Consider the following 11,785-nt stretch of genomic DNA (forward strand, 5'->3'; position numbering starts at 1 on the left):
GGTTTTAGTGCCAAAATGCATACACTATCCGTACCCTACGGGTAGGGTTGGGTACGGGTATTAGAAACCCGGGTATTAGAAAAACCGGTTCCGGGTTTTTATTTCGGGTCCGGTTCCGGGTTCGGGTTTTTTGTGCACCTCTATGGGTATGTGCCATCATTATTTTTGTAGTTTGCGGGTAATTAAGGATAGAAATAAGGTTGCAATACAAGATTAATCGATGCATGGGTAATACCCAATACCCATGACACGAGTGCCCCTCCCCCAGTAAACAAAGACAGTTAGCTTTCATTTTCTGTGACAACGACAAACTGATTCTTATTTTATGTTATCATTTGTTTTGTGATCAGTATATATAGGAAGCATTTAAATTGATTTGGTTAGAGTTTTAAATTTATATGATTTAGCATTTCATGAAAGTTGATATATTCACACAGTGTAATTTAGGCGAGAAGTGTTATAGTCATCAAGTGTTTTTAACCAATTGTGTTCTTCTTGATATGCTGTTAACAGTGTATAATAAATCATGAATGCACAATGAGAATTTAAGATTATCTACTACAATTATTCATATTTCTCTATTATCTGTCTATAAATAACAACTATCTGATATGTAGCCTCAAACTTCATTCAGAACTGTTATTTCTTTAGGACATAATACAGCATAGCAACACCTGAAGCGGTTACAGCACCAAGAAACATAGCTGCCCGAAAACTAATATAACTTTTACAGCAAGTCCAAATCCACCTTGAGAAAAAATGCACCAAGCAAGTTGACTGAAATTTCATTACAGAAAATTCCTACACGAGACAGCATACGAAATATTATAATCAAAATTGTTGTGATTTAGTCATTTTTTAAGGGATGAAACTGCACTAGTTTATCAGTTAATTGGTAAGGAAATAGGCCCGCAATGAAGTACAAAAATAAACCCTAACACATTTCGGTTAATATGTTAGGAAAAAAAAGTTTAACCTAAGGTAATAGGGACCCTGAAACGCAGTCATTCCGTTGGATTATAATTTACCCACTTGGATGGTAAACTCAGAACAACTGTTGTAGAAGTTTTCTAAAGAAAAGTCCTGCACAATCCCAAATGAGTTTATTAGAGCTAGAAAGATGGGTCGGTCAGGCGGGTTGAGTAGCGGGTCAAAATGGGTTTCAGTTGAAACAAGCAAGTTTTTGGTACGGGTTGAAATGGGTCAAGTTGGGTTGGCTAGCAAACATTTTATGTCATTTCTTTACAATTCTTATAAACAATTTGGACAATAATTATAATTAAAAAATTACCTTCGGTAACTCTTTCTGATGGTCAAGGTGGTCAACATGCAGCCTTACATTAAATGAAGCAGGAACCCAAAAACTGCGGTCCACATCAGCATATGTATATGCAACAATGTCAAATAAAGTATTACAACCTGCTTCTATGGCTTTCAAGATGGTTTCTTCTCTCTTTCTCCTGTTCCTGAAAAAAAACAATTATATAAACACATTTAGTCAATTATACCAATATTTAAAAGAAGACAAATAATGCAGAGATGATATTCATTTCATACTTGAGATATCCACAAAGCATGTGTTTTGGCCATAGATTAACCCTCCCATGCATGGAGATCAAAGCATTAGGTGAGAGGTCTATAAATTTGTAAGTTGTTTGGAAGTAATCCTGAAAATGAAAAAAAAAAAAAAGAAAAGAATTTTCAGAAGCATAAATATAATATTTGCAAGAATAAGAAATAAACCACAAGTAGTACACTTACACTCATATTTCCACCAGAATTGATATCCAAGAGTGCACTTCCTTGTCTGAAAATAATAATAATAGTATTAATAAAGGAGATAAAACTGGAATAAATTAAAAATCTGATAAATGGTATTAAGTTGCAGCATCTTACCCGACACAATGATCACCAACAATCAAGGAATTAGTGCTAACATGAAGCAACGCTAAATGTCCATCCGTATGTCCCTACATTATCAAAACTACATGTGTAACAAATATTAAATTTGGTAAAACACAAAATGACATCATTACCGGAGCAGAAATGATTCTCAATCTCTCCCCACCAATGCAAATCTCTTCGGTTCCAGAAACAATCGTATAACTACCAGACCAATCATCTGCATGAAATAAATAAATAAATAAAAACAATATTCTGTAAAATCTGATTTCTTATTAGTTGAAAAGTCCTAACCTTTATTAATGCGACCCATGGTGTTCTCGTGGATCAAAAGACAAGCTTCGGGATTGCTTTTCAGGACAGTGGAAAGACCTGAATAATAATAGTAATATAACTTTTTATTTACTGAAATTGCAAATTAAAAGGAATTAAAAATAAAACTTAAAAAGTAATTCAGTTATGTTAATATCTGTAATCACTTACCATCAACATGATCACGATGATGATGAGTGACAAAGACAATTAATAAGCGTGGTAAAGCAGCAACAATTTCTGTAAGCTGGTTGTCACAATTCAAATATCACATAACTATTTAAAGAACAAAAATCATAAAATGAAGCATGAAACTTGTATATTAGTATGTATATATATACACACCTCTTTATTGAACTCAGATCGGCATCCGGGGTCTACTATCAAAGCATCTCCTTGAGCAATAAAATTACTATTTTCATCTATGACACGATTATTCACCGGTGCAAATACAACCATATTTGTTGTACTAAAAGGTTTTTGTGTTCTGCTTCCCATAGGTATAATGTTTACACCAGGAGGGTACTCCTAAAACAGAGCGCGTACGCCAGAATTACATAATCTGACATCAAACATGACTAAATAACCGCAAGCATTTAAAGATGGTTACAAACCTGGCAATGCAAAGTTGGAGGCAGTTTCAATGAATTCGATTGCATCGAGTCTTTAAGTGGACCGTTGACTACTAAAGGGCCGACACGGTCGCCGCCTGGCTTTACTTGAAGTAGCAAATTAAAGCAAGTTTCCTTGCAACTCCACTGACAATAGTCTGCATATATGTATATAGGGTAAGGATCCTAAGAGAACCCTTTGCAAATTGAGAACTTTGAGAACCATTTTGGACCACTAAAAACACATTTAAAAAAATACTTAAAAAATCATAAAACAAAAAATAACAAAAATTTTTAAAAATTAAAAAAACCAAAATTCTTATATTTCATTCCGGTTTCATTAAAAATAAATAAAAAAAACGTCGTATTATACACATATGTATAATTTTATTTAATCTTTAGTTACGTAATATACATGTAAAGAAATGGTTGTAGTGAAGTAATGTTTATTACTTGAAGGTGTGTGAAATACATAAGCAACTACATCTATATATACACAACTAAACCCTAGCTAACAACCCATAAAGGCCCATGGGCTTTAGCCAACTATATGGGCTAAAACCCTAACTAAATACAATTAACACTCCTCCTCAAGTTGGAGCATAGATGTTAATCATGCCCAACTTGTTACAAATAAAATCTATCTGAGCTTTCCGGAGCGGTTTAGTTAAAATGTCTGCTAGCTGAAAAATTTGTCTTCACATGAACTGGTTGAATGGAAGGAGGATCAATTTGTGTGCCTACTACCCGATCTCTGATAAGGTGGCAGTCGACCTCAATATGTTTTGTCCTCTCATGAAATACTTGATTCTTGGCTATGTGAATAGCTGACTGATTATCACAGTATAACCTCATCAAGTCATTAGAAACAACCCCGAGCTTTCTGAGAAGACGACGAACCCATGTCATCTCTGATGTTACATCTGCCATGGCTCTATACTCCGATTCGGCACTCGACCGGGAAACCGTGTGTTGCTTCTTACTCTTCCATGATATAAGGTTTCCTCCAACAAACACACAATATCCGGTGGTAGATCGTCGAGAAATTGGACAACCTGCCCAATCTGCATCTGAGAACCCTGATATCCGACCATCTCCTTCTTCCGTGAAGGCACCTACACGACAATGACCCTGATCGGAGTATAATATACCCAAGCCAGGTGAGGTCTTAAGATATCTTAAGACACGAAGGGCAGCATCCCAGTGACCGGTGTATGGTGTAGCCATAAATTGGCTCAGAACACTGACAGTAAAGGAGATATCCGGTCGTGTGACGGTTAAATAATTAAGTTTACCAACCAGCCGTCTGTATCGCTCAGGATCTTTCATTGGATCTCCTTCCTTTGGGAGGAGTTTCTTTGTAGGAAGCATTGGGGTATCAACAGGTTTACAACCCAGTAAGCCACATTCAGTTAACATATCAAGAACATACTTTCGTTGGGAGAGAAGTATTCCTTGTGGAGAGCGGGATACTTCTATGCCAAGGAAATACCTCAATCGACCTAAGTCGCTGACCTGAAACTGAGACTGAAGAAACTGCTTGAGTTCGGAAATCCCGACCTCGTCATCACCTGTGATTATAATGTCATCCACATAAACAACTACGATAATCCTCTTCCCTTTCTGGCGTCTAAAGAAGACAGAGTGATCGTAGGCACTCCGAGTCATCCCAAACTGTCCCATAACACTAGAGAATCGACCAAACCATGCCCAGGGAGACTGTTTAAGACCATATAGAGAACGACGTAGTCTACAAACTTTCGAGGCCTCCTCCTCAACGACGAACCCGGGGGGCTGCTCCATATATACCTCCTCCTCAAGAACACCATTAAGAAAGGCGTTCTTGACATCAAGCTGGTGGAGCGGCCAATGATTAATGGCAGCAAGAGCGATACAAATACGGACAGATGCATTTTAGCAACCGGAGAGAAAGTTTCATCGTAATCAATGCCATATGCCTGAGAATACCCTTTTGCAACCAACTGAGCCTTTAAGCGGTGTAGGGAGCCATCCGGGTGTAGTTTAACCGTAAATACCCAACGACAACCAACAATACGCTTCCCTTTAGGAAGTGTTTCAAGATCCCATGTATGATTGGACTTTAGAGCCCCAATTTCATCTTCCATAGCCTGTCTCCATCCTGGGTGAGCGAGAGCGCTCGTCACATTTTTGGGAATCGGGTAGGAATCAAGGGTAGTGGTGTACGCATGAGATTCAGGAGATAGGTGGGTGTAGGCAACATAGTCCTGAATTGGGTAACGAGTACATGTCCGGGGTTCCTTGCGAAAGGAAATAGGTATATCGGGAAGTGGGGCACCAGGAGGATCATAAACGGGTGTATCAGAGGTTGGTGGATCGGGGAAGGATGTAGTAGTGAGAGGTGTGGATTGCTCAGATGTAGGCGGAGTATCGGAGGGTATTTCGGGGTCGTGGCCAGGGTGTGATTCAAGAGTCGCTGATGTTTGACCCCTACCTCTCCTAGCATATGTGAAAAGCAGTGGCGGAGATTCTGTCGGTGGGTCAGAATCAGTAGAGATTGGATCGGTAGAAGGAACTGACACAGGAATGGTGAGGATGAAGGGAGATGTGGGTATATCGAGGTCAGGAAATGGGTCAGAAACAGGAGTGGAACACTCAGGAAAGTAATGACAGGGCTCATTAAAAGTGACATCGGCACTAGTAAAGTATCGGTGAAGAGATGGGCTATAGCACCGATACCCTTTTTGAACCCGTGAGTAACCAACAAAGATACAACGAAGGGCTCGGGGATCAAGTTTAATTGTTTTCGGACGATGGTCATGAACATAGGCAACACAACCAAAGACTTTAGGTGCGAGAGGAAAAGGAGTACCAGTGGGACATAGTACAGAAAACGGTGTTTTACCATGAAGAACGGGTGTGGGCATACGGTTAATCAGATATGCAGCTGTGAGAACAGCATCTCCCCAAAAACGATGAGGGACACGTGATTGGATCATGAGTGTGCGAGCAACATCCAATAGGTGACGATTTTTGCGTTCGGACTCACCATTTTGTTGAGATGTATATGCACATGATGATTCATGAATAATACCGTTGTTTTTCAAGTACGAAGAAAAGTCGGTGGAAAAATATTCCTTAGCATTATCGGATCGGAAAGTTTTAATGGTGGTGTTAAATTGGTTTTGAACATAAGCATTAAATTCTTGAAATATGGAAAAAAAAATTCACTACGAGATTTCATCAAATAAATCCAAGTAGTGCGAGAATAGTCATCAATAAAGCTAACAAAATATTCAAAACCCAAAGTAGATTTGGTAGGGCAAGGCCCCCATACATCAGAATGCAAAAGTTCAAAACAAAAACTGACTCGATTAGACACTCTAGGGGGATAGGGACGCTTGGTATGTTTACCAAGTTGACACGACTCACAATGAAAATTAAAAGACGAAAGTGGTAAATCTGGACGCATTTGCCTCATAACCGCTGTAGAGGGATGACCTAACCGACAGTGGTCCTCCTTGACTGAAGCAGTTGCTGTAGAACATGTAGGACCTGACGGGAAGATTAAGCGGTAGAGGCCTCCAGATTCAAAACCTGTGCCAATCAGACGGTTCGTCCCTAGTTCCTGAAAGATACAGTGAGTAGGATAAAATTTAGCAGAGCAATTGTGTTGTTTAGTAAGTTGGCTTACCGAACAAAGGTTATCGGGAAATTTAGGAACATATAGAATAGACGAGAGGTTTAAGTTGGATGAGGTGTTAATGGATCCAACCCCCAGTACAAGACCCATCAGCCAGTCGAACAGGTTGGTGGGAGATTTTATTAAGGTTGGACAGAATGCCCGAGTTCCCAGTCATGTGATGAGTGGCACCCGAATCAATAATCCAAAATGAAGAAGGACTAGGAAGCGTACCTGAATCGGCCGTATTGGCACATGGAGCAGGAACAGGAGCAGGAGTCTGAGAGGTTAGAAGCTGCTGGAGACGACAATAGTCTTCTTCGCTAACTGTGTAGGTGGGAGTGGCGGTTGGACCTGAAGTCTCACAAGCGGCAGCCAAACGAGCTTTGGGACGAGGAGGTGGCTGACTTCCAGGAGGGCGGTTCGGGCAGTCCCATTTCGTATGACCTGGTTCCTTGCAATAGTGACAAACAAGACCACCGCCCCGTCCAATACTCTTTTTGTGGATCATATGAGAACCTCGACCAGTACCCCGACCAGTAGATGTATACATAGCCGATGTATCAGTAGGAGGTAGAGTTGCACCAGGACCATACATTTCCCGTAACAGGTGAAAGGTTGATGCAACTGAAGATGTAGCAGCCGAGTTGCTCAACAGTAGGGGTCGGGCGCTTGAATACTTAGGTGATATCCCGGCAATGAAGGTCATGACATCCATCTTGGCGTTTCGCTCCTCCTGAATCTTCAAATCAGTAGTGGGTGGAAACATAGTGCGAAGCTCATCCCGGAGTTTGCAAAATCGTGTGAAATAGTCGGTAAATGTAGAATCACCTTGCTCGGCCCGACCATAGGCTTGAACCACAGAATAAGCATGAGAGATAGACTCCTTAGCCGAAAAGGATGAAGAGAGGTGATCCCACATTTCTTTTACGGTGGAAAAGTTCTGAGCAATAGTAAGGATTTGTGTATCCATAGCATTCCATAGGGCCATTAAGATTCCGCTATCATCAATTTTCCATTCTTTGGTAATCGGGTCTGGGGGTGGTTTAGTGAGATGATCGTCTTTGTCCATACTTTCAAGACCCTTTTGGACAAAGAGACTCCACGAACCCCAATTTTTTGAGTCAAGTTTGATCGGAATGCGAAGAACAGCTGAAGAATTAATAATACCTGGAGCAATCTGATTTTCTGAAGCCTTTTTATCAGCCATTGGATCTGAAAGTTTCTTATCCGAACAAATACACACGCGAACTGAGACTGAAAAACTAAACGATCCCGAATTGAAAAACTAACAACACAGGGTGGTGCGGAAGCAAATGATAAGTAACCTGGAAAAAATACGGCGGCCGGAGGATGGTACACGCGCCGTCACGCGGCGGCGCGTGGGTGGCAGCGGCGGTCTTCAGGTGGCGCGTAGGGGCGCGTGCGGCGGCGGATATGCGTCGGATTTTCAGGGTTTGCTAATCGGAGGGTTGTGGTGACAGTGGGAGAGGCGGGTGACGGCGGAATATTTCTTGAAAAAGGATTACGAGATCTGGACAGGAGGTAGACGGGTTCGGTTTCAGATCTAGGGCCGGCTGGTTCGGTTCAGATTAAGTGGCGGCTAGGGTTTGGATCGAGAGCCGTAGCTCTGATACCATGTAAAGAAATGGTTGTAGTGAAGTAATGTTTATTACTTGAAGGTGTGAAAAATACATAAGCAACTACATCTATATATACACAACTAAACCCTAGCTAACAACCGATAAAAGGCCCATGGGCTTTAGCCAACTATATGGGCTAAAACCCTAACTAAATACAATTAACAATACACATATGTACACCATCATTTATCTTAAATTATACACATGTGTATAAAAAATAATGTAAATGTACATATATGTATATAGTATACATATGTGTATATAATTTGGCTAAACCGAGTTTTTTTTTTTTTTCATTTTTGTGTTTTTTTTTATTTTATGATTTTTTTTTTATTTTTAGGTCTTTTATGGTCCAAAATGGTTCTCGTAGATTCAAAAAAGTTCTCTCGTGTATATATATATATATATATACACACAACTGTTTTATTAGACAGATTAACATACAAAACTTGTAACTGCATATGCTAACCTTTGAAAGGTTCAGTATTAAAAACAAGGTCTCCAGTAACATAGACGGTGTGAATTGGAAATCCTGGTCCAAAACTAGGTTCCTCCACAAACTTTAAAAACTTCCATTCAATGTCATGAAGTGATTTAAGTCCCAGTTGCCCCAAAACCTAGAAGAATCATGAAGCAACTTGAATATTAAACCAAGTCTTGGCGTAAATAATAAGGTGAGAAATACCTGGCTAAGAGCTGAGCGAAGGTCAAAATTGTTGGTGAAATTGAGGTTATGAGAAGACGCGTCTTGGCCTTGTAGTAGGAATTGAGTTGAAGAATCTGAATCTGAATCTGAATCTGAAACCGGTGACAGAGGGCTTAGGTTGGCCGAGGGTAAGTCCCAGAGGGTGGAGTCAACATAGGAGTCGTATTCTTCGTCCTTGTATTTGGGAGGCGGGGTTTGCTTAACCACAACGAACTCCTCGTTATTGCTGCTGGGCTTTCTAAAGATCGCTGCGACCTTGTATGTCGTCATTTATTTGATCGATCAATCGGAATCGGAATCGGAATTTTATGGGCACCGGGGTAGTAGTTGGTTTCTTTGTTTGGTGCGACTGTTACTGCTGTACGACCTTTAGAGGTCGACACATGAATAAATTTTTGGCACATTTCCACTTCCTAACATCCTTAATTAAATATTTTCTCAAAACTAAAAAAATAATTACATAATTTTCCTTCTTAACACATATAAAAAGAGAAAATATGTAATTGATTTTTGGAGTTGGGATATATATAATTAAGGGTATTTAGCAAGGAAAAATATATAAAAATTCCTAAATTTTATTAGCTCTTGCGGACTCTCAGTTTCATATATACTCCCTTTAAAATTATTGAGCCCAAGCTTCAATATTGTACAGCAAGTTCGTTTAGACTATTAACAAGCGTCATGTACTTTTAAGTTTTATCGAGCTTAGACTCATTTATCGTTTTTCTTAAAGTATAAAAATAAAAATGTATATAATTCAATAAACGAGTTGCAAGGGTTTGAATAAAAAAATTCAAGAACTGAGCTCAAGTTTTAGGAAAAGCTTGAAACAAACCAAGCTCGTAGTATGCTCAGGTTCGACTCGTTTACACACGTAATTCCTGGTTCCCACACCCTTAATGTCGGATTCCACACCATCAACATAGCCAGCCATATGTGCCAAAAGCCTTAAAAAGGACGTGGATATACTTTCTCTGTTTTAAAGAAATCTAAAAACTTGTGTTGAAAAATTGCGAGTTCTAAATCGTTTTCCATTTAAAATAATTTTACTGATTTATCGTATAAGACATGGTTTTAAACTATAAATTTACTAACTTTACAATTTGTAGGTTCTACAAACTTTCTTTAAATTAAGCATCACAGTTATTCTCAAATAGGCTAAGCATGTCAACTTGATGTCACCCATCTATATAGATCAAACTTTGCATGTTTTGTGTCGAGCTCGTGTCAGATTTGGTTTATCATTGTATTATAACTGTTGTAAGCTAATGAATCAATGGATTACCTACTTGTAACCATGTTAATGAATCAGAGGATCACCTACGTGTAACCATGTTAATGAATCAAAGGATCACCTACTTGTAACCACGTGAATGAATCAGAGGATCACCTACTTGTAAGTTGTAACCATGTTAATGAATCAGAGGATCACCTGCTACTAAATGCAGGAACTGTGACATTGCTATGGATGTTTGATACAATGTCTTAATAGGTGTAATATTCACATTTCATCTCTACGCTCGGTGAAAGATCTTTTGATGGTCATTACGAAATGTTCTCCTCTGGCCATCAAGAAAAGTGATTTGTGTAGTATTCCTTTCCACGCTTTGAGTGGTTTGGAGAGCTTGTAATACAAAGTTATTCAATCATAAAATCCGCTCCACAATCTATCAAAGAAGAGATAAAAACGCACTCGTATTTATAGATAAAGAATAGAGCTAGACAACTAGTTGTAAAAGTTTAGAATGAAATAGGTGGTTTAACTTCCAATTTTGGTTGTTTAGCATGTGAACTTTGTACTTAGGCTTGTTTGGTGTATTTTCTATTCATAATGTTTTCATTTCTCGTATTAATTCTAACTTTTTGCTAGTGCTTTTGAGTTATTTACTTATATATAGTTATAAAATAATAACTTATCATTATTAAAAATGGTGGGATTTTCACATATATCACCTCCTTAACTTCCTTTATTACATATATCTCTAATATTACATACTTAATTACATATTTTTCCTTGTAGTATACAAGTATCATTTTACTCCTTTTTAATTTACAATCCTGCTTAAAGTTTATAATACAACTTTTCTTTCCCAAAGTAAGTATTCAATGACCTCAGACTACAAAAACAATTTGGCCACCATCTGTCTCTCCGGTCGACAACTGCCGCCATTCCATGCCCTGAAACCGGCATCCCCATCGGCTACATTGACTTACCATTCTCCCCTCACCTATTGCCATAAGATCAACCAAAACATTTTTTCCAGTGAGATCTATTACCCACTGCCACCAATAGAAGCGCCGCCACCGCCATCAATATATACATAATACAGGGGTGGAAGGTGGTTGTGTTAGCGACGTTTTCAAATGACAAATCGAAATGAGTGGGGATGGATGAGGGAGAGATCTATGGTGTTGGACGTTCGTCGAAAGTTGCAGCAGTGGTGGCGGCCGATAACTGTGTTTGCAATAATTAATGGCTACTCAAAATCAACAAGGATGGGGCAGCAATCTGGTTTACCGGATGGTTGTGAACTGGTGGTAGATAGAGACAAAAGGTGAATGTAATTCATTTTTGGATTATTATTTATTTATAGCATAGATAAAAGAGTTATTTAATTACTTAATTTTAATGAAATGAAGAGATATGTAATACATGTGGTTCCGTGAGGGAATATATGTAATTCACTTTTAAGAGTTAGATATATATGTAATAAAGAAACTTAAGATAGGAAATATGTAAATACACAAATAATGGGATCTAAAATATTCCAAGTGAATTTTCATCGTCTAGTTTTTTTTATTAATAATTAAAAATCCTAACCATAGAAACTCATTTTAAGAGGTCAAAATTGTCATCGAAATTTGAAAGGTTTTGATTTATGAAGTGACTTTGTTTGCCATTTGAATATTTTGATTATGTAACTTTTATTAGATGTTTCCGTGTTCTAAT

At 38.6% G+C, this 11,785-nt stretch overlaps 1 protein-coding gene across 1 annotated transcript; it reads right to left on the reverse strand.

Annotated features, from left to right (window-relative positions):
- Positions 1 to 443: 443 nt before the first annotated feature.
- Positions 444 to 9,105, reverse strand: LOC143619400 (uncharacterized). Its single transcript, XM_077091342.1, has 12 exons — positions 8,815 to 9,105; positions 8,599 to 8,746; positions 2,829 to 2,983; positions 2,560 to 2,742; positions 2,386 to 2,461; positions 2,197 to 2,274; positions 2,037 to 2,122; positions 1,897 to 1,970; positions 1,762 to 1,807; positions 1,558 to 1,667; positions 1,292 to 1,466; positions 444 to 801 (listed from the first exon to the last, which is right to left on the reverse strand). Exons 1-12 carry the CDS (start codon positions 9,103 to 9,105, stop codon positions 640 to 642), a joined length of 1,584 nt encoding a protein of 527 aa, XP_076947457.1. The 3' UTR covers positions 444 to 639.
- Between the last annotated feature and the right edge of the window lie 2,680 nt (positions 9,106 to 11,785).

This window comes from Bidens hawaiensis, unplaced genomic scaffold (assembly GCF_021521415.1).
Source record: "Bidens hawaiensis isolate Kalapana, Puna unplaced genomic scaffold, B.hawaiensis_p1.1 tig00000296_1, whole genome shotgun sequence".
NCBI classification, from domain to species: domain Eukaryota; kingdom Viridiplantae; phylum Streptophyta; class Magnoliopsida; order Asterales; family Asteraceae; genus Bidens; species Bidens hawaiensis.